At 40.3% G+C, this 27,759-nt stretch overlaps 3 protein-coding genes across 4 annotated transcripts in view; 2 read left to right on the forward strand and 1 right to left on the reverse strand.

Annotated features, from left to right (window-relative positions):
* rela (v-rel avian reticuloendotheliosis viral oncogene homolog A) overlaps positions 1-4,610 on the forward strand; it is a 16,866-nt gene extending 12,256 nt beyond the window's left edge. The window contains 2 exon segments of the mRNA XM_058066299.1: positions 432-1,177; positions 1,179-4,610. Of these exon segments, the coding sequence (XP_057922282.1) occupies positions 432-1,177; positions 1,179-1,256 (824 nt within the window). The 3' untranslated portion in view covers positions 1,257-4,610.
* c3h11orf68 (chromosome 3 C11orf68 homolog) overlaps positions 1-6,143 on the reverse strand; it is a 7,211-nt gene extending 1,068 nt beyond the window's left edge. Inside the window, exons 1-2 of the mRNA XM_058066303.1 lie at positions 5,858-6,143; positions 1-5,607 (exon numbers count right to left, since the gene is read on the reverse strand). The exon at positions 1-5,607 is cut by the window's left edge and continues 1,068 nt beyond it. Of these exons, the coding sequence (XP_057922286.1) occupies positions 4,837-5,586 (750 nt within the window). The 5' untranslated portion in view covers positions 5,587-5,607; positions 5,858-6,143 and the 3' untranslated portion in view covers positions 1-4,836. The remainder of the gene's footprint in view (positions 5,608-5,857) is intronic.
* ttll12 (tubulin tyrosine ligase-like family, member 12) lies at positions 5,238-27,476 on the forward strand. 2 transcript variants are annotated; one of them, XM_058066297.1, is made up of 15 exons: positions 5,238-6,875; positions 8,753-8,840; positions 9,386-9,546; positions 10,381-10,579; positions 12,096-12,255; positions 13,565-13,698; positions 15,763-15,839; positions 16,723-16,839; positions 17,506-17,694; positions 19,483-19,594; positions 23,202-23,353; positions 23,687-23,768; positions 24,497-24,565; positions 25,502-25,640; positions 27,198-27,476. In XM_058066297.1, the coding sequence occupies exons 1-15, from the start codon at positions 6,817-6,819 to the stop codon at positions 27,347-27,349; spliced, it is 1,890 nt and encodes a 629-aa protein (XP_057922280.1). In that variant the 5' UTR covers positions 5,238-6,816; the 3' UTR covers positions 27,350-27,476. The 2 variants fall into 2 exon arrangements, with proteins under 2 accessions (XP_057922280.1, XP_057922279.1); XM_058066296.1 differs by lacking the exon at positions 8,753-8,840 and having other exon boundaries at positions 5,248-6,875.
* Positions 27,477-27,759: the final 283 nt, after the last annotated feature.

Below are 27,759 nucleotides of genomic sequence, written 5' to 3' on the forward strand. Positions count from 1 at the left end.
CGTAAATCGGATTTTATCCGTTATAAAAAGGCACTTCCTTGACTATGTTTCCAATGTACCTGGACGCGCAGGCAACGCTGCAAACGCTGCAAATGACGTCGTGTAGCGGCCTGTCACGATTCGGCGAATCGGAGCGCCACGATGCGGCCATCCGATATATGCCAGGGAAATTTAATGGAAATGCATTGGAACGGGACTGGAGATTTTGTCCGAAATGGGCGAAATCCGTTATAAAAAATCCGATATATGCAATGAATTTTTATTGGAAATGCATTACAGAAAAATTGGTTCTTTTTTATCTGTCCGTTGTGAGCGAATTTCCGATATATCCGAGTCCGATATATCCGAGGTTTACTGTATATTAGTAAAATCATGAATTATATCTGTTCTAGAGTTGAGTTTGAATGATTGTTGCCTTCTGCCCACCACAGTGCCCCCTTGTGCCAGTGTAGCCAAACAGCAGCCGCCCCTTTCGTACATGCAGCAAAGCCAGATGTTCTCATGCCAGCCCAAAGTCCAGGCCTCTGCTTCTTCCAGCTCGGCCACCAGCCAAACGTGGAAGATCATGGAGAGCTTGAACCTGGGCCCACAGCCCAAAGTCACTCCAGTGGTGACTCTCGGCATGAGCCAATCAACCGCTTCTTCGTCATCTTCCAACCAGGACTACTCCACCGTCAATCTGTCAGACCTTCAGGAGTTCTTCCCTAACATCTCCTCGGTCATCACCCAGGAGCCGGCAGCCTCAACGCAGTCGGCCAGCTCCTTCTCTTACCAGGGTTCTCAGTTCCCGGCTGACGCGTCTCTCGCTGAGGATGAGTTCCCTGACTTTTCAGAAGACCAGGCTCCAGGAACGCTGGACAGCCTAGATATGAATGACTTTGTGGACCTTTTGAAACCGGTGCACGAGAGTGGCAATGGTGCCGCCGGTCAACAAACGGCGATGGCATCCCAGAACACTCCAGACCTGGCTGGCAACCCAGGAAGCACTTGGATGAATTATCCCAACAGCATTGTCACCCTGCTGCAGAACGAGAGCATGATGGACGTTTTATCTAACAACAACAACAGCAGCAGCAGCAACAGCAGAAGCCAGCGGCGGCCTGCTCTGCTGGAAGAATATGAAGACCTCTTTTCAGTGGACGAGGATCATCTAATTTCCATTTTAGCCAGTGATAGCCAAGCTGGGTTTGTGTCAGGACACCCCACCTAAAATAGTCACTCACACCACTTGTGTATTTTTAGCCTCTTTTTTATAAAGCTAGGAAGACATGAAGGCCACACCAGCAGACTGTTGATTTTCAGGGGGGAAACCACAAACAAGGCCTTGTTGTTTAAGTATTTTAAATGACAGGTCACTATTAATGCACAATGACTGATGGAATACTTTCATCATTACACTTCAATAAGTGTACTGTGTAGACTTACTTCCTGATTACACACATTTGTGTGCTGTCCCAAATTGATATACATCATCATTTACTGGTCGGAAATGACAGTCGCAATATTTACCTGCTACTACTTCTCTTCTTTTTAATACTGAATACTGAATAATTCCCACCCCCGCCCCTACGTAGCCAAGACAGCCACTGTGGTAATTAAACAGATGTAGTAAATGGTAAATAGATGGCAAGTGACCGGCATTGAACACCCATTATTTTGGATGTTTAGTGCAACATCTAGCTACTGACATTTTGCCATACATGTCAGTGTGAATGCAATTTTTGCACAAAATGAGACACAATTGAGACACAGCCAAAAGAGATGATCAGTTCTATGTTTCAGTGTGTATGTGCCTGCATACAGTAGGCAAACGTGCTCCTCTCCCTGCAAACCTTCTCGCATGGTGTGACGCCGTCTTTGGTCATTTCTTTTTTAAAGTACATTACTAGTATATCTTTGTTCAGAGGCGTACAGCCCACCTCCTCCGGTTTTGGAATCAACATTTGCAATAAAAGGGACTAACGTTCATTAGCAACAAAGGAAGCTAACAAGCCAGCTAATTATTGAGTACGGGAAGTTGAGTTGAGTTGACTCATCAGAAGACAACACCCCTAGCATGTCAGTGAAATGCACAGCATATGTTCAACCCCAGCGCAGAAAGTGTAAACCAGGAAGTCTATGCACCCATTTTTTTTTTCAAATACTCCTCGTATTGCTTTTCTTGAACAAAAATGAAGGTCTACTTTGTAAATATCTCACAAAGAAAGACTGATTTTTATCACTTATTTTACACCAAAAATGGTGGCAGACAAACAAATTCAGAATTGTAGGTCAGGGTCGTTCAAAGTGCAGCCCAATGGCTTGTGGTACATTGTTAAACACACCACATGTAACAGGAAAAAAGTTACATTCAAATACAAAACCCAATTCCAATGAAGTTGGGACGATGTATAAATTATGAATAAAAACAGTACAATTATTTTTCAATCTAATGTATTAAATTTAATACACTACAAAGACAGAATGTTCAAACTAGTAGACTTTGTTTTTTTTGCAATTATTACCTCATTTGGAATTAGATGCGGACGAGTGGTTAGCGCGCAGGCCACACAGCAAGGAGACCCGAGTTTGATTCCACCCTCGGCCATCTCTGTGTAGAGTTTGCATGTTTTCCCCTGTGCATGCGTGGGTTTTCTCCGGGTACTCCGGTTTCCTCCCACATTCCAAAAACATGCTAGGTTAATTGGCGACTCCAAATTGTCCATAGGTATGAATGTGAGTGTGAATGGTTGTTTGTCTATATGTGCCCTGTGATTGGCTGGCGACCAGTCCAGGGTGTACCCCGCCTCTCGCCCAAAGACAGCTGGGATAGGCCGGGATACCCGAACATAACAATAATTATGGTTTTTTGGAACAACACGTTCCAAAAAAGCTGGGACATGTAGCCAAAAAGACTGACAAAGTTGAGGAATGCTCATGAAACACCTAATTGGAACATCACACAGGTGAACAGGTGGGTGCCATGAATGGGTATAAAAGGAGCTTCCCTGAAATGTCCTTCACAAGCAAGAATTGGGTGAGGTTCACCACTTTGTGACCCGCATGAGCGAATGAACTGTTTAAGAACAATGTTTCTTAACGAACAATTGCAAGGATTTTGTAGGTTTCATCATCTACGGTCCATAATATCATTAAAACGTTCCAAGAATTGGGAGAAATCCGTGCATATCAGCGGTGAAGGCTGAAAACCAACAATGAATACCCGTGATCTTGGATCCCTCAGATGACACTGAAGAATGGGACAGAATTCCACAGCTTCAACAATTAGCGTCTTCAGTTCCTAAACGTTGGAGTGGTGTTAAAAGGAAAGGTAATGTAACAGTGGTAAACATGCCCCCTGTCCCAACTTTTGTGGAACATGTTGCAGCCTTGGCGGCATGGCGGTCTAGTGGTTAGCGCGCAGACTTCACAGCTAGGAGACCCGGGTTCAATTCCACCCTCGGCCATCTCTGTGTGGAGTTTGCATGTTCTCCCCGTGCATGCGTGGGTTTTCTCCAGGTACTCCGGTTTCCGCCCACATTCCAAAAAAATGCAAAGTTAATTGGCCACTCCAAATTGTCCATAGGTATGAATGTGAGTGTGAATGGTTGTTTGTCTATATGTGCCCTGTGATTGGCTGGCGACCAGTCAGTCCAGGGTGTACCCCGCCTCTCGCCCGAAGACAGCTGGGATAGGCTCCAGCATCCCCGTGAGGAAAAAGCGGTAGAAAATGAATGAATGAATGTTGCAGCCTCAAATTTTTCAGTTATAATTATACACAAAGTTTAGGTTTGAACATTAACGGTCTTGTCTTTGTAGTGTATTCAACCGAATATAGGTTGAAAGGGATTTGCAAATCATTGTATTCTGTTTCTATTTATGTTTAAAACAAATTCCAACTTCATCAGAATTACGTTTTATAGTTAAGAAATATTAGTTTTGTCTGCGATGACACAGATGCAGGCTGTTTTTTCTGGATTCACTGGATTGGTTTTGGCCTGTTTTCACACTTAAAAAAAAAATCTAAATGCCTTTTCAGTATTCCCAGGGCTGATCACAACTGGACTGTTATGGTTATCTTAAGAGCTCTTTGGCTTCATCAGTTCATTCTCAAACTTGGGCATGTCTTTACTTTTAGAGCAGGGGTGTCAAACTTATGCCATGGAGGGCCATTTTCTTTCCAGCCGGTCACTTTTAATGATTAACCCTCCTTTGGTTTGAGGGAAGGAGCTTGTCAATGAAATCACCTGCTGGAGAAACTGGTTGGAAAAAAAAACCTGCAGTGCTTCGGCCTTCTTCCTTAATTCCATTTTGTAGTTGTTATAGTCTCCTGAAAGACTCATTTTTACGGATTTAAATGTAGCATTAATACATTTTTAATACACCCACCAAATTATTTGAGTGATAATTTTACATTCAAAGGCCTTAATTGCTCATATGAGAGGCCAAATGTCTGAACAGTCCAGTTGCAATTAATACCCTGAGAAAACAATGCTTTAATGAATGAGAATGCTCACAAGACTTGCAGGCTTTTCAGTATGTGGTCCTATGTGAAAAATGTTGGTTCTTATGATTTTATATATATGGATATGCACATGTGTGTGTAATATGTAATAAAAGATGTATAGCGATGTCTTGTGGTGTAATTGTGTGTTCTGGAAGTCAGTTGATGGTCTTAAAGGTTCACTTTTATTTGGCAAGTATGTAGCTGTGGTCAAGTATTAAAATGAGACAAATGTAAATGCTTGGCAGGGCGTCACGCTTCAAAAATGTGCAAAGCCCACCCTGTCGATGTAAGGACTCAAGAATGCAAATGAATTTTGTGCAGGAAGAACTGGATCCACGATGCAAAGCAGCCTAAGTGACCTCCATATTGGTAACTTTGTTGATTATGTGTGAGCGCCTGGGAACACACTCCAGGTTGAATCTGCTCTCGTAGATGGTGGGACAGATCTTCCAGCGGTTGTTGCGGTAGATCCCCAGGTAGGTGTACACGTCTGGCTTGTAGACCAGAGGACACTTGACCCCTGAGGCTCGGATGTGTGCATCCAACCGTACCACGTCACTCTCGTCAGTAAAGTTGTGGTTGTAAGCGCAGATGACCTGCTTGCCACCTTTGACAGGGTCGTGAGGACTAACCTTGACCTGGCAGATCTTGCCGTCCAGGGTGGCACGAGCCACACACTCCCATGCGTGGTCTACCTTGAAGCCGCAGTCCATGTGCATGAGCCACTTGCCGGATAAGACCCCATGGTTGAGGGCCAGCTCCCTGACTGAGTGAAAGTTGACCGGCCGCCCGCTAGATACCAGCTTCTCCCAGTCCTCTTGGAGACCACTGACATCCCCGCTGCTGGGGCAGTGATCGGGGCCCAGCACGGCAATCCAGCCCACGGGGCTCACACCGCACTCCTCGTCACCATATCTGCATACTTGGGAGGGTCTGTTGCTCTCCAGCCAGCCGTCGAATTCTGACTTAGGAGTTCTTCTGGTGTCGAACACGATCCAAGGGTCCATGTCTGCAGCCATGGCCTCGGCAGCGTAAGTGTCCGCGGTAAAGGGGGACTCCATGTCACCTTCAGGCTGCGTCACAGTTTCCTCTTCCTCCATGATGCTTCGAAACTTCGGGTCCTGTTATGGAGGAAGAAATAGATGTCTTTTCACAACTTAACTGCTATTATACTACTTGAAGCACATTATGGGGGAGAATTATATGACATTTCTTTACATCGCAGTGTATTCTCGTCAACTCATATGCTAGTTAGCCACGTTAGCTACTTCACCGTCCCTAGTTTATAGTGAAACGCCATTGTATGACATCTTTCTACAGTCACATTTGACAACCAAAGAGACACAGGAATCGTAAACCTTACACCGTTACCTGTGCTGACACAATCGGCGACGAATAAGTCCACTCTGCGGCAAAACACGCCGGAGGTTAGTAGCCCTCAACAGCTTTAGATTGCGCTTGCACACTTATGTCAGGTGTTACGGTAACAAATAAGAGCGGTGACGTGCGTGAACGAGTCGAGTTTTTAAACAGTTCTTTGGAGTGACTGACACAAAACTGATTCGCTTGTTTTTATTCTTGTTTTATGCTTTGTTCTTGTCCACCCTTCCTTCGCGGAATTTGGGCTGTCCACAGCACGCTCCATTCAGGTTCACGCAGCCAGGGGCGGATTGGCCTTACACCGTAAGGGCCGGTATTCAGGGCGGCAGGTGTTGAAAAGAGAAAACATGAATCACAAGGCTTCGATTAGGACACAGTGGTTTAAACAAGACACTGTTTTTTAAAGGTAAACATGGGACCGATAAATATATTTGTAAAGTTTCGGAGACAGTAGAGCTGTTCGTAATCAGGAAAAAGCCGAAAGAAACAAACAAAAATGTATGTATTGTAATGACCCTTAGGGGTATTATGTGTTATGTGTTGTATTTGCGCATGTGTTGCAAAGGAGATATATGTTGAGTGTTACAGTATTATGGATATAGCCTGTAAGTCGTAGCTATCATTCACAACCGGGGGGTGGCGGTAGCCGCAGTATTATAACCTGCATCCGCCTTTAAACGGCAAAGAAGAAGTGACGTATTCCTCGCGCATGCGCGGCACTGATTGCGTTTCCGGTACGGATTGCGTAGTGCCCTCTTTCCACCGCGTGGATTCTACACTCTGAATTCAGCTACTGACGACAACTTTTTTGAAAAGTCACATTCTTCAACGCTGCATGAACATTTCCGGTTACATCCCGACGACAATGTCAACCAATGCTGGCGTATTGTTAAATGGAGACGAAGACGCAGATTTCAAGACGTTTGTCATCTTATACTACAAAGCCTTGAATGGCTGTGGAATACCTCAAATGTATTGGAGGAGCCTATATCACAAAATCACCAACCAGGTCAGTGTTTAGTATCATCACCACCTCTAAATTGATTGAACCATTTTACTTTTTCATGGCTTGACCACGTCAGAAAATCACCAACAGCAGTGGGTTGTGGCAAAACATATTCAAATATTTGAACTTACGAGCCCAATATCTCCCAAACGAATGTTTTTTTAAACAACAAACCATGGCCTTTTCCAACCGTGGTAACACAGACAAAATGGAGTAGGAGTTATTCTGAAGGAGGAGTTGGTTAAGAATGTCCTGGGAGTAAATAGAGTGTCAGATTGGGTGATCAATCTGAAGCTAGAAATTGAAGGTGTGTTGTTCAGTGTTGTGAGTGGGTATGCCCCACAGGTAGGATGGGAGTTGAAGGAAAAAGAGGAATTGAACCTGAACCTTGATGAAATGATGCAGAGCATCCCTTCCCTTGGGACGTAAGAGTTGTCGTTGGGGTATACTTGAATGGACATGTTGGTGCAGGAAATAGAGATGATTAAGCGGTGATGGCAGGTTTGGTATTCAGGAGAGGAACACAGAAGGACAGATGGTGGTTGACTTTGCTAAAAGTATGGAAATGGCTGGAGTGAATAATTTCTTCCAGAGAGAGGAGGAAGAGAGAGGAACATGTGGTGACCTATGAGAGCGGAGATAGGCGTACACAGGTAGACGACATCTTGTGTAGACAATATAATCTGAAGGAGATCAGTGACTGCAAAGTAGTAGTAGCTGAAAGTGTAGCCAAACAGCATAGGATGGTGGTGTGTAGAATGACCCTCATGGTGAGGAACATGAAGAAGCCAAAGGCAGAGCAGAGGACGGAAATGGTGGAAGCTGAAACAAGAAGAATGTTGTGGGATTTTTAGGCAGGAGTTCAGACAGGCTTTGGATGGTCAGGAGGTACTTCCAGATGACAACTACAGCAAATGGAATCAGGGAGACAGGGAGGAGAGTACTTGGTGTGTCATCTGGAAAGAAAGCAGACAAAGAGACTTGGTGGTGGAATGAGGAGGTGCAGGAGTGTATACAGCCATAAAGGTTAGCTATACAGGAGTACAGGGAGATGAATTGTAAGGTGAAAGTAGAGGTGGCAAAGGCAAGAGGTCTATGATGACTTGTACGCTAGGTTGAACAGTAAGGGGGGAGAGATGCATCTATACAGGTTGGCAAGGCAGAGAGATGGAGATGGGAAGGACGTGCAGCAGGTTAGGGTGATCAAGGATAGGAATGGAAGTATCCTGACAGGTGCCAGTAGAGTGATGGGTAGATGGAAAACGAGAGAATGAAGAGTAGAAGAGGTCTCTGTTGTGGACCAGGAAGTAGCAAAGATTAATAAAGATGAAGTGAGAAGAGCATCGAAAAGGATGAAGAGTGGGAAGGCACTTGGTCCTGATGGTATACCTGTGGAGGTATGGAAGTGTCTAGGAGAGGTAGCAGTAGAGTTCCTGACTGGGTTGTTCGATAGGATCTTAGGTGGTGAGAAGATGCCTCAGGAATGGAGGAGAAGTGTGTTGGTGCTCATTGTAAAGAACAAGGGTGATGTGCGGAGCTGTGGCAACTACAGAGGTATAAAGTTAATAAGCCATACAATGAAGTTATGGGAAAGAGTAGTTGAAGCTAGACTAAGGGCAGAGGTCAGCACTTGTGAGCAGCAGTATGGTTTTATGCCAAAAAAAAGAGTACTACAGATGCAGTATTTGCTATAAGAATGTAAATAGAGAAGTACAGAGAAGGTCAGAAGGAGCTGCATTGTGTCTTTGTAGATCTGGAGAAAGCCTATGACAGGGTGCCTAGAGAGGAACTGTGGTATTGACAGAAGAGTTCAAGGTGGAGGTGGGACTGCATCAGGGATCAGCTCTGAGCCGCTTCTTATTTGCTATGTTGATGAACAGGCTTACAGATGAGGTTGGACAAGAATCAAACGTAACAAGAAAGACGAGTGGAGGAATGAAGATTAGCCGCAGCAAGATGGAGTATACAGTGAGGGTCATAAGTATTAACACCCCCTGCGATTTTACAAGGTCTCCAACGTGGAGACCTCCACTCTTAGAGACATAATCTAAAAAAACACATTGTATGATTTTCTTAATGCTTTATTTGTAAATTACTATGGTCCATAAGTATTTGCATCATTGTGAATCAGCAATAATTTTGCCTCTCAAAGAGCTCATAGTCCACCTTAAAAAAGGTCCACCTTTACCCAACGAGTAACCACCTGCCTACCCCCCCTTTGAGCTCATTAATGTGACCTGTGCACCCCCCCCAGTCAGTCATAATCCACCTGCTACCATGAGCAAGGCTTCTGCATTAAATATTAGCACTGATTATCTCAAGGGTGCAAATACTTATGAACCATAGGAATTTACAAATAAGTATTTTTAAAAATCATACAATGTGATTTTTTTTAAATTTCTTTTTTAGATTATGTCTCTAAGAGTGGAAATGCATCTGTGATGAAAATTCAGATCTCTATTTTTTTTAAGTGGGAGAACTGAATTATTTAATTAATTTGCTTTTCTTGACAGATTTATGATGCTGGGAAGGTGTTTGGAATCATGCAGATCCAGGAAAATGAGGATGATTGGAATACTGTTGAATGTGTAGACAAGGAAAAGTCTGGAACAGTGATTGGCTCCAAAGTAATTGTGACCCAAAAGAGTGGACTGCAAACCTCACAGCCAACAAGGTAAGTGTGGCAAAGATGCCTTGTTAATAGGGGTAATAACAGTGTACATTATACAGTGTACATATATTTGTATTCAGGTGGGCGGCAATTATTTTTGTCATGGAATAGACTATAGACTAATCAATTAGGGTGTTTGATTAATCGAGTAATTGGATAAAATACACTTTATTACTATACTACCCTGTGTATTTTAGGAGAAATGGTGAAAAAATGTTTTTCTAATAAATGCACATCATCAACATTTGCACTTTCAAGATTGTGCTGTCAGAATAAAAAAACAATTAATTTTGATGTTTAGTTAATCTGGTAAATGTGATTATTCTATTTTTAAAATCTGACCTAAAAATCGCAGAAAAGCATTTATATGTATTAAAATATTGTGGCAGATGTACTCATTACTGAGTCCGACTCAGAAATGTTTTTGTTCTGTTTTGGAGAGTTCTCACACTTCTTGTGTAAGAAAAGATGGCGCCGGTGTGTCTGGCTCGCCGTCCCCCTCAGCTCACCGTGATTGGTCTTATCGTTGTTTTTTTTTTTTTTTTTTTTTGGTGAGGACCATAGACTCTCTGCTGATGTTTAACTGCCAGGAATTACTTAAAATTCAGCACATTGTGGCAGCATCTCTTCCACACATAAACAACGTTTATAAGTTGAAAGTGGAAAAAGCATAGGTCCTCTTTAAGTTAAAACATTTTTCAACTGAAGCTTTTGACTATATGACACTATGTCACATTAAGTTAAATAAATTTTTTTTAAGTTAAATTACGTTTCTTAATTTTTGTAAACTGTTTTTGAATGAGCTTTATAAAATGGACATTGTTATGCATTTTGCAGCATTTTCTTGGTTGACCATGCATGGACATACCGTGTTGGTCATGCACGTCAGCAGCTGGAGCAGATTCCTGGCCTGTTGCAAAGAATGGCTTCCCTCATGACATTGGACTTCAATGAGAAAGACCCTGCTGCTGACACAGTCCAGCTGGTGATGGACCGTATGTGGCTGTACAACCAGACTTACCAACTTTCCCAAGGGGTAAGTAGTACACATTACAGTGTTAAAACCCTTGTTACCAGGTGCTGCAAGACCCTTACCCCTGTGTTGCAGGCGCACCTACCTCTCTGACTTCTTTGTTTAAAGGGTTAAAGCCTTCTATGTTAAAAAGGCTGCTCGTAAGTCAGGTTGAAGGAAATTCACCCAGGTTGGACGCGGCCCCGCTACATCCAGACTAAGCACAATGGAGTAACCTTATTTAAATTGTACCCGACACTATACCCTCTACTTATAGCCCCTTTCCTTCTTAATGGTTTGTTGCACTTGGTATAGACCTGGGAAACTTTACTAATCTATTAGCGATCAGAAGGACCTGTTTATCTTATCATAGGTGTGACCAGAACGGCCTAAAAGGAATCTTCTCGTGCAAATCATTCAGACCTAGCAAGAGTAAGCTCTTGCTAGGTCTGAATGATTTGCAGCTATTAACAAAAAACAGAAGCAAAGTGACACTGTTTTAAACTATATTGTATTTATTGTTTTGAACAAGCATTTTGAATATCTTCAGTGCAGAATTGTTTCATTCACCCCTTCAGCAGCCTGTTTGTCCCTGCTGTCTATCCTGGTCTTTATTCTTAACATCTCCTGTTGCCCCCTTACCCAGTTAAAAAACTAAATAAATAGCCCTGAGCCGCAAAATATAACAACTTACACCCTGTTGAAAGTTAGTCTTTATTTAATTTTGCCTGTGAAATCAACACAATAAACGTAAGTGTTGTGTGCGTGTTCAACAGATGCCAACTGGAACTATTGTGATGGTACATTGGTTAAACCTCACTACTGGAGGCCTTAAGAAATGTGGAGCTCAGTGAATTGGTAGCCTGTTCCTTTTAGCTTGCTTATGCATTATGCTCGGCTTTCAATCAGTGGACTTTAATGGAAAACTGCACTTTTCTTGGAATTTTCTTGGAATCATTGACAATCCTTGTGTAAACCATAAACACACTTTCCCTTTTCTGTGTATTCTATTGTGAGAAAATGAGTTAATATAAGGTAGCTGGCAACAGACGTCATGGGAAATTTTTGACACTAAAGTCCTAAAAAATATCCCTAAAAACAGTATTCCATTTACAGAACTGACTTTTATATTAACCAAGCTCAATACAATAAATTATATTACACGAGATGGAAGTCATTGTCCTTTAATCACTGCCACCTATAAACTAATTAGGATGGTTGCACAGAGAAAATGTTAAACTCTGATTGCTACGTCAAACCATTAAAAATGACAAAATGTTTTTGTTATCAGTCCACAGTGTATCCCACCTTTTCCACAAAGCCTACTGAAGTAGGCTTCTTCATACCTAGTGCTTAACAGGCAGTACAAAAAATGGATGGAGTACTGAAGTGTTTTGTCACATGTCAAACAGAAGTGTGAGAAGCTGCCCCTTTACAACGGATTAATGACGCTAACCAAAGTTCCACTATATAGCATATAGTCATATATGAATGTTGCAGTAATAATTAAGTTCTCTTCCTACTATGTTTCCACCTTTAGTCTGCAGAGGAGAAGGTTCCTGTGTGGTACATCATGGATGAGTTTGGTTCTCAGGTGCAACACTGTGACCAGCCCAGCTGTGGCATGGCTCCCTTCTTCTATGCTCAGGAGCAAATGGCCTACACTGTACTCTGGCCTATCATTGACCTGCAAGAGGGAGGTGATAACAAACACAAACATACACAGTGCCTAGGTTAGGGGAGGCAATGTGTTAGAATGTTCTATGTTTATCACAATAAGGTCAACGTCACAATAACATGAATTGTCGTGGTACCCAAACAGATGTGTGCGGGAAAGCGACTGACCTAATTCAGTGTAACCTAATTCAGTTAAAATAAATGGTGGAGGTAGACTGACTAGAGCTACAACGATTAATTGATTTATCCATCCATCCATTTTCTACCGCTTATCCTCACTAGGGTCCAGGTCTTCGGGCGAGAGGCGGGATACACCCCGGACTGGTCGCCAGCCAATCACAGGGCACATATAGACATGATGATTTATCCGTTATCCAATTAACAACTATTTTTGTAATTGCTTAATCGTGTCATTTGGAAATGTACTCTAAACATCCTGATTTCAGCCTCTCAAATGTGACTAGTTAATCTCCTTAGTCATTCATGCAAGCAGAGCTATTATCTTTGTGTTTCAGGCAAAACATGCAATTGACATTTTTGTTTCTTTCTGATATCTTGTGAAACAAACCACTGCAGAGATTTGTGCAAGAGTATAGGATTTTTCCACTTGTACTTGTGTAAAGGAAAATGTGTCCATTAATGCACAACTCTTACCTAGTGTATCTACTGGTACAACATTGAAATTACAAGTAGCTATGGCATATAATCGTGCTGCATGCTTCACAACTTGACCATCAAACAAGGCACTGCACCTCCCTCCCGAGCACACAGCCTATTCCAAATGCAAAGCCTGTCCCTAAAGTTGATTTATTTGTTGTTTCTGATTTATTGGTGATGCACCTTTAACAGTCTGTGCTAGTGACTTGTTGATTTGCAGTAGAGTAGTGAGGATAAGAGTTGGGGGGAATAATACATTTTCAGATGCTTTGTGATGCGATTATTAGTCAATTCCTAAGTGCCAATAATGACGGAACAAAAAATATGCATAAAAAATTGGCAATTGATACAAATATATACACTACCGCTCAAAAGTTTGGGATCACTTGGAATTTTTTTGTTTTCCATGGAAACATACATGAGATGAGTAGGAATAGTGACGCATTTTAAAGCCGTTAACCCTACTTCAAAGATGTTTTACGAGACATTTTAAAAGTCTTAACCCTCTGTCAATTTATACTTGGCTTTGTAAAGAATGATTGTGTGTGATCAAGTGTGACCGTAGTAGCTGGGGGCAAATGTTAAGTAGTAAGATACTGAATATCCATATTCATAAAATACATTTCTCATGTTATTATAAATTCTATACTGACTTGGAATTATTCCATTTGACAGATGAAGTAACGCGTGACTTTGCATATGGTGAGTCAAACCCTCTGGTTAGACAATGCCGTTTGTTACCATGGATACCTGCTGATCTTCGAGAGCTTAGTGGCAGAACCACAGAACCACCGGATTCCTACTATGAGGTGGGAACCATTGCTGTTAATATCGAATTACACACAATGGACAATAACACTTGGAGCTTCTTTTATGTCAATGTCATGTGCTTTGCAAATCCACATTTGGAGGATGCAGACACGAAAATGGGACACAGCTAAGATACTGCATATCTGTATAGCCATCATAAAAGTGATGCTCAGCCCTGATGCAGCTAAATAAAGTTCTTCTCTCAGACAATTGCCATGCATATTGATGACCAGGGGCCTCACTTGTAAAACTGTGCATGAAAGTCTGACTATAATCTGACCAAATGTGCGTATGGGCTAATGCTCACACCTAAAAAAAAAAAGTAATGTATGCACACATAATACAATTTGTGCTTCACCTTCTTTTTGAATGTGCGTACGTAAATACACCACATCACAACCTGTCCATGCCTTAAATTCTTTGTAAACAGCAAATACAAAGTGGCACATGAATGTGGCATCCATATTTAATGACCCTTGATTGCATTTCACTCGGTTCTTCTTAATCATGGCTGCTGAGAAGCCAACAACGAAGACACTGAACAAAACTGAGGTGGAAATCTGAGTTGGAGATCTGGATGCCCGTAAATAGCTTCATAGTATATTGTTTGGGTTAGTTCAAGCAGCCACGTTACAAAAGACTCTTCAATCAGTTCTACAAAGACTTTGTTCATTCATTCATTCATTTTCTACCGCTTATCCTCACGAGGGTCGTGGGGGTGCTGGAGCCTATCCCAGCTATCTTCGGGCGAGAGGCAGGGTACACCCTGGACTGGTCGCCAGCTAATCACAGGGCACATATAGACAAACAACCATTCACACTCACATTCATACCTATGGACAATTTGGAGTGGCCAATTAACCTAGCATGTTTTTGGAATGTGGGAGGAAACCGGAGTACCCGGAGAAAACCCACGCATGCACGGGGAGAACATGCAAACTCCACAAAGAGATGGCCGAGGGTGGAATTGAACCCTGGTCTCCTAGCTGTGAGGTCTGCGCGCTAACCACTCGACCGCCGTGCCGACAAAGACTTTATTCATTTATTATTAACTCCTATACCCACGATATTCAAAGTGGGGTTTGTTCGTAGTGAGGAAGCACTTTGGGTGTGTGACAAATTACGGACGTTCCCGGAGGTGGATAGTGTGTGTCATTCTGCCCCCACCCCCGACTACTGAACACCAGTCACTCATTACATTTACTGATCCGGGCATGTACTGTGGTCTCACGAAGAAACACAGCTCTCTGATATGATGTTATAATTGTTCCCGAATACAAATATTTTTTAAAGTAATTGTTCAAATTAATTATTGGTAAAAAAATAAAATAAAAGTCTGTGCCATTATTATTATTCGTACCACTCCCAATACCACATTTGGGTTCGGGACTGAAGATAAGTTCATCTCCAAAAGGGGGGCACTACAAAAACCACAATGATCCTGCTCCCCAAAAACATGCAGGAAAGTGAAAGTGGTGGAGTGAGTGCACCGTCTTTGAACTGGCTTGACTCTGCATATTTAACTAACCCACTAGCTAAACCAGGGGTGGGCAAACTTTTTGACTCGCGGGCCGCATTGATTTAACAAAAGGGGGGGGGGGGGCAGCAGACTATATATTTTACACGTAACAGTCCACCTGGTATTATTGTATCTGTAAAAGTGTCATGCAATCTGCTATTATTGTTTATTATTTTATATTTATATTTAAATATTTTATATTTAAATATTTTATATTTAAATATTTTATATTTAAATATTTTAAAATTTATTATTATTATTATTATTATCATCATTATGCTTGTGTCCCTTTTTTCAGGAGCACTTTGTAAACAACAGACCACATCAAATAACAAAATTGATAAAACCATCAAAAGGTTGGCTCAAGCCATGATGCCAGTTCGTATGTTGAGTTTAAATGAAATACTTTGGAAAGAACGGACGGGCCATATTCAAACACTTGGCGGGCCGGATGTGGCCCCCGGGCCGTAGTTTGCCCACCCCTGAGCTAAACTAAACTCACTAGCACTGGAAAAGAGGTAACTGTTGTCTGTGCTATATCTAGGCAGTTCTTCAGGAGAACAAAGAGCTCCTTCCTGTGGAAATCCAACCCTCCACTTTACCCAAGGACAAAATACTTAAGTATGTCTTGAACATTCTTCCTAGTGCATATTTACGAACATGATATAGGAAGTTGTTTGTTAGATTTGTTGCAGCAAAGCTTATGTAGCAAATGTAAGTGAAATAATGTTGCTTTTCCTATTTTTTTTAAAGGATTAATTTTTAAGGGATCGGCATTTGTAGGAGGAGGACAAATGCAGGTTCCTTCCGACTGGAGCATGATTAGAAAGGGAAATAGTAGTATATTTTATGATTATTACATGATTACAGCATGTTTATGAATTAAAATCAAACCTTTCCTTAATAATGAATTATGAATTACAGTGGTACCTCTGTTACCTTGCCCCCGTTAGCACATTTTTCAGTTGATGTCCAAAATTTTGGCTATAATTTTGCCATGGTTTTCCATTTTTACGGCGACAGTGTTTGTTTATATCAGAGTTTTCTACTGTCAAAAAGAAATACAAAGAGAAGGCCGTCATATTTCAGAGGTAGTATGTCAACTAGGGTTGAGCCTTAGCATGTATCACAATATTTTTGGGATACATTACGATATAATGATATAATTAATTTCAGCAGAGCTACAAAAGTACAAGTAAGCTTAACCACAGCAATGTCTAGAGCAGAGGTCTCAAACTCTTAGAGTACCCCATAATGTGGTATGATGCATGACCCATGGCTCACAATATGGTCAGTTACAGTCCGTTTTGGTTTGAGTCTGACCTTCTGGAACAGATTCATGACGTTAACCAAGGCACCACTGTATTTTTATCAAATTTGTAAAAATCAGTGTGAGCATTCCTCAACCAACTAAGTCAGACACAAATATATTGATTAGAGCATTATTATTGCACATGTTTGCTTTGCACATGATTAATTCTGTTATATTTTATTTTCTTTCAAGGGTTTACTCTGAAATGTCACAAGTAACTGACAACTTGACACACACAAGGTTCCAGCTGACAGATAATGAGGAGGAGGCCGATATAATTTGGAGCTACAACCACATCAAAGACTTCAGGTGAGGAGAAAAAGTAGTTGGAAGGCGTACAAACCATCCGTCCATCCATTTGCTTCTGCTTATCTGGGTGCGGATTATGTAGGAACCATTAAAATTTGTTTAATTCTTTTCCTAAAATCTATTGTATTTTTTCCTTAATTTCCGTTTTTTAATCCTTTTAAATTTTGTTCACGACATGTCAATATCCACAAGATTCCGCATTTAACAGTAAATTTTATTTTTATTGGCAAATTCCGCAATTCTGTTCATGCGGGAATTATAGGGCCCTAGTTTATGGGGGTGTCAACCCAGAAAAGCCCCCCCTTCCGCTCCCCCCCATTTACAATATTATTGGGGAAACTGATAATATATATTTGTACTTGACACTGAAAACAGAAAAATGCTACAAAATGGAAAGCTGTAAAGTATACAAGCGTACTCAAGAGTCAAATTGCATGTTGAGTACATGTACACCAACATGTCTGCACTAAAATGAAAAAGTCTCTTGCAACCCCTGACCGTTGATGCAACAACTGGAAAATGCAACAAAAAGTAGAGCATTACTTTTGTTAGTTTCCAGTTATTTCAGTGACCAAAGTGTGTTTTTTCCCACAAAGTTTATCAACAAATCCATCCACATTTCTACTTTCCTTTGTGGAAATGAGCAAACATTTTATTTTCTGACAGGATGCTGAGTGAGGCTCGACCTCATGTGATGCTGAATCAGTTTCCCTGTGAGAACCTCATCACTGTGAAGGACTGCCTTGCTGCCATGGCCCGAAGATTGAACAGTGGTTCAGATATAATACCGGAGACCTTCAACCTTCAGACGGAGCTTCCACAGTTCATACGGCACTATCAACTGAGACAGCAAAGGTTTTTTATGCATTCATATTCATATTCAAAAACATATGGTACATGTACACTGCTTAACCTTTAGCATCAAAAGAGCCATTTTCTTCCAGTGAAGAAAAATGTTTTGTAGCCACAAAGCTTATATGACAGAGCTTATGAACTTTTAAAAGCTTTAATCTTCTTTAAATTGTACCTTCTCCAACCACATAAATCAACAGAAATGTGAAATAATTTAACACTGACCTATGTAGGCATTTTTGAGTCCTTTCTGTATTTGTGGAAAATTAGACCTACGACACAAAAGCCTACTTGAACATTAAAAAAAAAAACATCAGAGTCCCTAGGCCAAAGGTCTATGATCGACTTAGTAGTTTCATCACGGGTGAAGAGAGGGGCTGAGCTGTCAACTGATCACCAGCTGGAAGTGAGTTGGATTAGATGGTGGGGGAGGATGCTGCACAGTGAGGGTATGCTGGGAACGTTTGGCGTAGTCTCTTTCGTCGAGTCTTCAACCATCACCTCCGGCAGAGCTTCATCTGCATCCCGGAGGAAGATGAAGATATTGAGTCCGAATGGGCTGTATAAAAAAAAAACCTCTCAGCATACATCAGGTGGTTTATGGTGGTACTGCCAACCCGGCAGCCAGTCCTGCATTCATTCAAAAGCTTGGTTAGATATGTTTAAAAATGCTTTGAAAATGTTTTGAAAATGCACATTTCCTGTGTTTGTGTTAAAAATAAATACATAAATAAATAAATCACAGAGCTTGGTGTGGGAGCCATGGTTTCCCAACCCCTGATCTAGTTGATGGTTTATGCAGTAACTCCAAAAAATTAACAACATAGACCATTCAGTACCAAAATATTTTTGTTGTCATTTCTGCAATGCTTAATACACCATTATGTAAGAACATCAACAAAAGCATTATGCTCATTTTATTCAAGGAAGTTTCCTGTATGTATGTTTTTGCAACATAGCCAGCGACACCAATTTGCATTGTTTTGTCTGTAGTAGGGAGGTGCTACACCAGCACCTATTTTTTTCCCCAGTTGAGAGAACCATGAACTGTCCGTGTCGGTCATGGACAGTTCACTGTTCACTGCAGTGGCATCCATTTTGTGCTGTCATTCATGTTCATGTTGGCTGTAGTATGTAGTATTCCCACCCTCACAAAGTGTCTGAATGAGATGAGAGGCTACTCTCTCTGTTCAGTCCCCTTTATAACAGTGGTTCAGTTTTTTTCTGTCATGCCGCCTCAAAGAACAGAATTTTTTTTAATTTCCCCCCCCCGATTTAAAAACTACAAAAACTGGTAACAGCTTTTCATACCGTATATCTGTACTCTACAGACTGAACTTTAACCTGAAACCAGGAAAATACAACTAAATGAAGAGCATACAAACATATTCAAGAGTCCAATTGCATGTTGGGTACTAAATAATTGTACATAGATGTTGGCAGGTCTGCACTAACATTGAAAGCCTCTAGTGTCCCCCCGACATTTCACCGAGCTCTTCACCGAGTGGGGCCCGCCCCACTGTTTGAGAAGCATTGACATAGAAACAATGAGTACCGCCAGGTGCAGACCGCACCCTCTTGCCATCCAGCCTGAGTGTCATAGAGGGACGAGGAGACATGCAAACATAGATACATGTCAATTGATCAAGGGCATCATAATCATTAACCTGTTTATTTTTTTGTATCATTCAATTTATTGAAGTTATCGGTAAATAAGTAATGCTTAAAAGTTGCAACCTGAGTAAGTTGTCAAGTTGTATCCATTTGTTTAAATTTAGTCTTGTTCTTCAGGGCCCAAGATAACCACTGGATATGCAAGCCCTGGAATTTGGCCCGTGGGATGGACATACACATCACTAACAATCTGAACTGCATAATCCGACAGAGAGAGAGTACACCTAAGGTATTAACACTGTTAAATTACTCAAATTCAGTACATTCACAACACATGTTTATCTTTGATTATGTTACTATGTTAAAATCATTATCAAGGTTTTGCAAATGCATTCAGACTTTTGTCATATCAGACACCAACACGGCAGGAGTTGTTTTATAACGTGACTACAATGCACAATAGGCAACTTTTTTTCCACGAGAGAAAGGTGTGGTCCATCTTAAAAGGTTCATCATGAATATAGAAGTTTACTGTATTGTATATACTGTGTTCTTACAATTGGAATATTATCCCACAGACTCATTGTGTGTTTGCTGTAAGGTAAATACATATTACTATTTATGACTATTCATTACTATTACATATTACTACAGTAAACCTCGGATATATCGGACTCGGATATATCGGAAATTCGCTCACAACGGACAGATAAAAAAGAACTGATTTTTCTGTAATGCATTTCCAATAAAAATTCATTGCATATATCAGATTTTTTATAACGGATTTCGCCTATTTCGGACAAAATCTTCAGTCCCGTTCCAATGCATTTCCATTAAATTTCCCTCGCATATATCGGATGGCCGCATCGTGGCGCTCCGATTCGCAGAATCGTGACAGGCCGCTATACGACGTCATTTGCAGCGTTTGCAGCGTTGCCTGCGCGTCCAGGTACATTGGAAACATAGTCAAGGAAGTGCCTTTTTATAACGGATAAAATCCGATTTACGCATATACCGGATATAAATCCGATATATGCGTAAAACGGACATTTTCCAGTATACGCATATAACGGATTTCGCTTATATCGGACAAAACCAGTGGGAACAATTGAATCCGATATATCCGAGGTTTATTGTATTACTATTCTACAGGCTTATTCCACAGCTGATTCAAAAACTTTAGTCGAGTGATGTACAGACAGACAGAATACTTTATTAATCCCTTTGGGATCTCCATCATTCTTCATTAAGCACTGTTTTTTTTTGTTTTGTTTTTTTTGTCCTGTCCAGCCATTGGGGCAGATAGTATTGTTGATCTAAATGCCCTTACATGCTAAACAGATTTGCTCTGTGTCAGAAAAGGTGTAAGATACGTTAAGCACTGTTAATGAATAAAGTAGAGTATAAAATATAAAATCTAAAAAATACAGTTTGCAGTTTATTGCACATTGTATAGTCCCTCCGCGTGTCCCTCCCAACGAGGAGTTTAACAGTTTGATGGCACAGAGGACAAAGAGTTCTTCAGTCCGTTAGTCCTGCTCTTGGGGAGGAGCAGCCTCTCTCTGAAGACCCACTTATTTAATTTAGCTCCTAGTATACTCTTTTTTTTAACTTTTGAACTTGACTTTTATCTAGTGATTATTTTATACCCTATACCTTTTGTTTTGGATCTAAACCAAATGTTTTTATAGTTTTACACATGCTTATTTTAGTTTTTATTAATGTTCTTATATATTTAACGTTTATGTTTTTTTATGTTTATTTCTCTATATACTTTCTATATTCTTATTTTTTGTTGCGAGTATGTGTGTGTATGTGTGTCTTGGTACTGTCTTTCTCTTTTTAAACATTTAAAGCACTTCGTGCTACATTCTATGTATGAAAAATGCTCTACAAATTTTGTTTGATTGATTGATTGATTGATTGATTGAAGTGGCTTCTCTGGCTGCTGGTTACAGTGTGCAGATCGACCAATTAGCTTTTTTCATTCATTCATTCATTTTCTATACCGCCTAGCCCAGGGGTGGGCAAACTACGGCCCGGGGGCCACATGTGGCCCACCAAGTGTTTGAATCCAGTTGCTTTCTAAGTATCTCAACTTTTATCATACAAACTGGCAACCTGACTTGTAAGTCTTATTTTGTAAAAAAACAACAACAAAAATGTTCTCAGCCTTACTCTAGAGCAGTGGTGGGCAAACTACGGCCCGGGGGCCACATGCGGCACACTAAGCGTTTGAATCAGGCCCACCAGTTGCTTTCTAAGTATATAAACTTTTAACATACAAACTGGCAACATGACTTGCAAGTCTTATTTAGTAAAAAAAATGTTTAAAGAAAATTATAAGCATTAAAATAGTGTGTGTGTGTGTGTGTTAAATATATGTTGGCCCCCCGGGACAATTTTGTTAACTCAATGCGGCCCACGAGTCAAAATATTTGCCCACCCCTGGCCTAGCCTCACTAGTCGCGGGTGTATGCTGGAGCTTATCCCAGCTGTCTTCGGGCGACACGCGGAGTACACTCTGGACTGGTCACCAGGGCACATACGTATAGACAAACAATCATTCACACTACTTTTATATAGTAAAACACAAATTAATTAGATTAGATTCAACTTTATTGTTATTGCTCATGTCACTGGTACAGGGCAACAAAATGCAGTTAGCATCCAACCAGAAGTGCAATTTTATAAGTACCTTAGTAGTAAGTAAATGTAGAAAAATGGACAGATCTACAAACTATAACAGGCTATGACTATAATACAGTGAGGATATGTACAGGGATATAAATGACTATAATATGGCTATTGCAGATTATACAGATTATAAACAGTATGTGCAGTATGGATGTGACAATATATAATAACAGTAATATGTACAGTATTGCAATGAAGTGACTAGAGCAGGGGTCAGCAACCCGCGGCTCCAGAGCCGCATGTGGCTCTCCAGTCTCTTTGTTGCGGCTCCCTTTGCAATGCTTGAATATTTTTTAAGCACCCGAGTGGTGAAAATGCACATCTTCGTTATGAGTTTACAAAAATCCAACTTTGTGTGAGACCATGAATGCATCCTGACTGAGTTCTGACTGGTGACTGAATGAGCAGACAGGATGCTATCCAGTTCTCTCTGACAGGTTAACATGAAGGGAAATGAGTAATACTTTGAGTTATTTGAGTTATTAATTATTATTAATGAGTTATTTGACGATTCTAAAAAATAAATTAGAGCTCATTTAAAAACAAAAGTTTATCTCCAGTACTAGCAAGAGTACTCCAACTCGTCTTTTTTTTTTTTCCCTCCAATGTTGTTTTAAACATACAACGTTTTGCGGCTCCAGGCTATTTTTCTTTAGTGGGCAAGTGGGTGAAATGGCTCTTTTCATAGTAAAGGTTGCCGACCCCTGGACTAGAGTATGGCTATTGCAGATTATATAAATTATAAACAGTATGATCTATGAATGCAACAAGATATAACAGTAAAATGTACAATAGTGCAATGAAGTGATTGGGGGGGGCATAGGTCAGCTGGGGGATGTAAGTAGTGGAAGGGGTGGGCAATGGGGGGCCGAGTTCAACAAGGAAACAGCTGTTGGGAAAAAGCTGTTCCTGAACCTGGTGGTTCTTGTCCGTAAGCTCCTATAGCGCCTCCCTGAGGGTAGGAGGGCAAACAGTCTGTGCGCTGAGTGGTATGAGTCCTTAGCAATTTGTGATGCCCTCATGAGACAACGCTTCCTGTAGATGTCCCGGATGGCAGGAAGTGGGGCTCCGGCAATGCGTTGGGCAGATTTCACTACTCTTTCACTAATCTGCCAGCCTTGGGACACCCTTAGTCAAAAATTCTTAGTCGATGTCCTTGACTGGCTTCTTGATAATTACAACATGGTTTCCTTCCCCAGGTGGTGTGTAAATACATTGAGGATCCAGTACTGTTCAACAGGGAGGACGTAGGATTGGTCAAGTTTGACATCCGCTACATGTTGCTATTGCGCTCTGCCAAACCTCTGCGTCTCTATGCCTACAATGTCTTCTGGCTACGCTTTGCTAACAGGTAATGCATGGTTGTACAACACTCATGTAAAATAATATGACAAAGATAAATGAAAATAGCATGTTCACAATGTGCAGGCTTTTATAATGAATATTAGGCAGAATTATTGGGGGGGGCTATACAGTATATGCTCTATACAGAGAAGTGGAAATAAACTGTATTGATGCTTTGAAATGCAACATTTAAAGTAAAGAAGACACAAGAACAAAATGTAAAAATGTGTGACACCCTCACACCGCTAAACATGTTCACGTGTTCTTATTGATGAATGGTGACTTATCTGAAACTCATAAACGCAGCGATTGTAATTGGACAATTTTTAACCCTCTTTAGACCCTTTTCCCTGGACCGTTTTGATGACTACCAGAAACACTTTACTGTTATGAACTATACAGAAGGTGTGGAGCTGAAACAGGTAATTAAAAAATGCTTTTATTTTTAGTAATAGCTTTATTTTGAACCCAATTTGAAATACTATTGAGAAACTGATAATACATCTATTTTTTCTGTACTGTACACATCTCAAAAAGTGAAACCAGGAAAATGCATATTGAGTACAATAAATTCATACATGTTGGCAGGTCTGCAATAACATTGAATGAGGGACAGGGGTGCTGTTCATATTATGTTACAGTATATCCCTGGTTCTCAAATAAAGGGGCGGGTGCCCCCTGGGATGGAGGAGAGGCTTTCATTATAATGCGTACCTACCAAAATGTACACATTTACAGTACTTAACATGCAATTTGCCGCAGAACAAAATGCTGGCATGACATTAAATAATTGAAAAGCACTGCCATATATTTTGTTAGTATGGAGTGCAAATGCTATACAAATATATTTTCATATATATTATGAATATATATATATATATATATATAATATATTTTCAATATATTTTATATTAAACATCACATGCCTTTGTGTGTTGTTAGCTATTATTATTGTTATTAATAATATTATAATTTCTTATTTTCATAAGACGTCTGATATTAGTACTTAAGGGGATACAATATCAGGTTACCTTATACAGATGTTGTTTATAGATTACTGCTGAGTAGAATTACTATGTAAAGTAACAATTGAGTGATATTGATAAATATATTGAAAAATGTACATATTAATATATCGTTGCATTTGTAGGTCCACTACGATGACTTCATCCCCATGTTTGAGAAGCAGTACCCCAATCACCCATGGAAGGAAGTGGAAGTAGGTTATCTTTTTTTTTGTTTTTTTTTGTCCAGTCCACTACTGGGGCAGATAGTATTGTTGATCCAAAAAAAATGCCATTACATGTTGGACAGATTTGCTCTGGCAGGGAATTTTGCTGAGTTATGGTGAGCCCCTCACCAGCCCAGTTACTATTGTGAGGTTATAATTGAGGGGTGACAGAGTCGGGGGCATGCCAGGAGCAAAGGTGTTGCCTGAGACTGTTACGCGGCATGATAATAGATTTTCTTTTATAAATCATTGGTTGTTCGGATCAGCAATTTCAGTTAAATATGTGCAGTAATTACTAGGCAATTGCATCAATTTGGGCATCACAAACTAACACTGAGAGAAATAAATCAATGTAGTGGTGTAATAGTGTTTCAGTGAGATATGAGAAATAAAAGTGTGTGGAAATTTTTTTTTTCTTATAAATACATAAAATAGTCAAACTTGGATCTTACTACTTCCCAATTGCCAACCCCACTACAGGGATTTTTTTTCTCTTTCTTCCTCTTCTCCCCTTCCTTTTCTTTTTTCTCATTTTTTCCCCTTCCTCTTTCCCCTCCCTATATAGATATTAAAAATATTTTTAATTTATAATTATATTTAGACATTGTTTCAATTCTGTCTCCAAATCATTTTACAGTCGTACCCCTTTAATCGTAGGACTACAGCTTTTTAATGTCGTAAAAAATTGAATTCCTCACCTAGTTCATAACCACCAATACGTTCATGAAACAGTTTTTGTAATGGACATGGTCATTTATTACGCCTTGCTTTTTATAAGACCTGTACTTTTTGGAATTCTACTATGTCATGAAGTACTTTGGTTATAAATGCAATCCAATGTTATCGTGCTAACCAGTGGTAAAGACATTTTTTAATCATTATTTCTAAACCTAAACATCATTTCTACTTCCTTTCTTCTTGCAGTCAAAGTTGTTTGAATCATTCAAGCTTATCTTCCAAGCTGCTTGTTCTCGACCTGCTCCATATGGTATATGTCCATACCCGTCCTCCAGGGCCATCTATGCTGTGGATCTCATGCTCAAGTGGAAAACACTGGACAATGGTAAGTATTTGATGCATAGCTGATAATAGATCTGTACACTGTAAGGTGCGTTGTTGCTTGATGATGTCACTGATGATCCCGGAATGACAGTGACAGGCAGTATTTGGGTACGTCAAGTACTTGGACAGTGATCCTTCTACCTTTTGTAAACAACTACAATAGATTTGTTCTAAAATAGTCAACCTGTAATTGACGTGTTTTCCCACACCTCCATTTGTCTTTAGTTACATCAGAGTTATGTCAGTAATATGATCTCAAACCAATTATTTTGTCATACAGTCAAGTAGTCCAGGTTGTTTAGCCATTCATTCTATAAAAAAGTGGAGTTTACTAACCCCTCCAGGAAAGTGATAGCCATTTATAATGTGTGTGACAGTCTTCTGTACAAGTTGTTTTTCCGATTTTGTGCACAATTGGAAAATGGACAAAAGGGAATGATGGCGATTGTCTTGATTCCATGTGATACACTGAGTTCACCCAGAAGTGATTTAATACTTGGGTATGTAATAATAATACTAATACATTTTATCTGTATAGCGCTTTTCAAATCAGAATCAGAAAAGGTTTATTGCCATGTATGATCAAACACATACTAGGAATTTGTTTTGGTATAGTAGGTGCATACACATCTATTAAAAATGAATGAAAAATACAAAATATGAAATACAAATTATGAAAATACAAAATATACAGAATAACAGTATAAATATATGTACACCAATATATGTCTGTTTTTGTTTGTTATTCCGTAAGTGCAGTCTGATTGTTTTTCCTAAGAGTCCAAACTGAGCGTTAATGTAACGCATATAATGAAAGTGTCAAAGTGGCAGGATGAGGCAGAGGTGGGGTGTGAAGAGTGTCATGTGGGATTCCGGGCCTTGTTGATGAGACTGACAGCAGACGGGAAGAAACTGTTCTTGTGGCGTGAGGTTTTGGTCCTGATGGACCGCAGCCTCCTGCCAGAGGGGAGCGTCTCGAAGAGACACAAATACTCAAAGACACTTTACAGAAGGAATGGAGTTGAATAAAGCAAGTAAACAGAATAGAAGACACACCAAAATACAACATTGATTGGTTAGTACACAGTTAAAACATGAGTAAAAGCGGGGCGGGGCACAGCAGTCAGATATAAAAAGTTAGACATTAAAAACAGATTTAAAGAGGTGGGTTTTTAGTTGTTTTTTGAAGGTGGGAAGGTCAGGGCAAGCACGGAGTGAATGGGGCAAAGAGTTCCAGAGAGTGGGGGCAGCGATGGAGAAGGCTCTGTCTAAACAAATAACCGGCAGGGACTTTTACTACGAATTATGTTTAATTTATCCAGGATTAGGATAAGGCATCGTTTGAATTTGAACGATACCGGTTCCAATTCTGATTTCTCGTTTATAATCCAATCCGTTATATGACAAATTAGAACGTTCCTTTTGAAAATTATGGAGAAAAATTAAGAGGCTTTGTTCAATCTCTGTAAATGCTTGTCATTGTCAATATTTAAATACTTGTAGCTGTGTTTTTGAAATATTTAGTTCTTAATGCTTTTTGTGTTTTATGAATCTACAGGTGAGCGTGTGATGGTTCCTCAGATTCTTGAGTTCAATTTTAGTCCAGACTGCACCCGGGCCTGCTTCTACCACCCAGACTTTTACAACCACATGTTTCAGACTCTGTTTTTGGACCAGCCCGAGGACTGCCCTGTTACTCATATTGCATGATTATTTACTACGCTTATATTGATATCGCTTTTGGAGTTTTATCTTGCCATTCAGCCCAGAGATTTGTAAATGACTTACTTTGTTTTTCAAGAAGTTGACAAGGGTAATTAAATCCATTTACATTAAACGTTGTGCTGTATCCTTTGTTTTAGTTTCCCTTATAAGAAGTGTTTCATCTACTATTTCATCTACTACTACCTTCAGTGGGTCTTAACAGACCACATTTTTGGGGGGGTAGATTAGCAGTCATGTTGAGCCTTTTCCATTTTCTAACAATTGCAGCAACTTCAAGCTGCTTTCCAATTGTTCCATAGCCTTTTCCAGCTTTGTGGAGATCTCCTAACAGTTGGATTATGACTCACTGGGGGGGGGGGGGGGTGCACAGGTCACATTAATGAGCTCAAAGGGGG

The sequence above is a fragment of the Doryrhamphus excisus genome, chromosome 3 (assembly GCF_030265055.1).
Source record: "Doryrhamphus excisus isolate RoL2022-K1 chromosome 3, RoL_Dexc_1.0, whole genome shotgun sequence".
NCBI lineage: Eukaryota > Metazoa > Chordata > Actinopteri > Syngnathiformes > Syngnathidae > Doryrhamphus > Doryrhamphus excisus.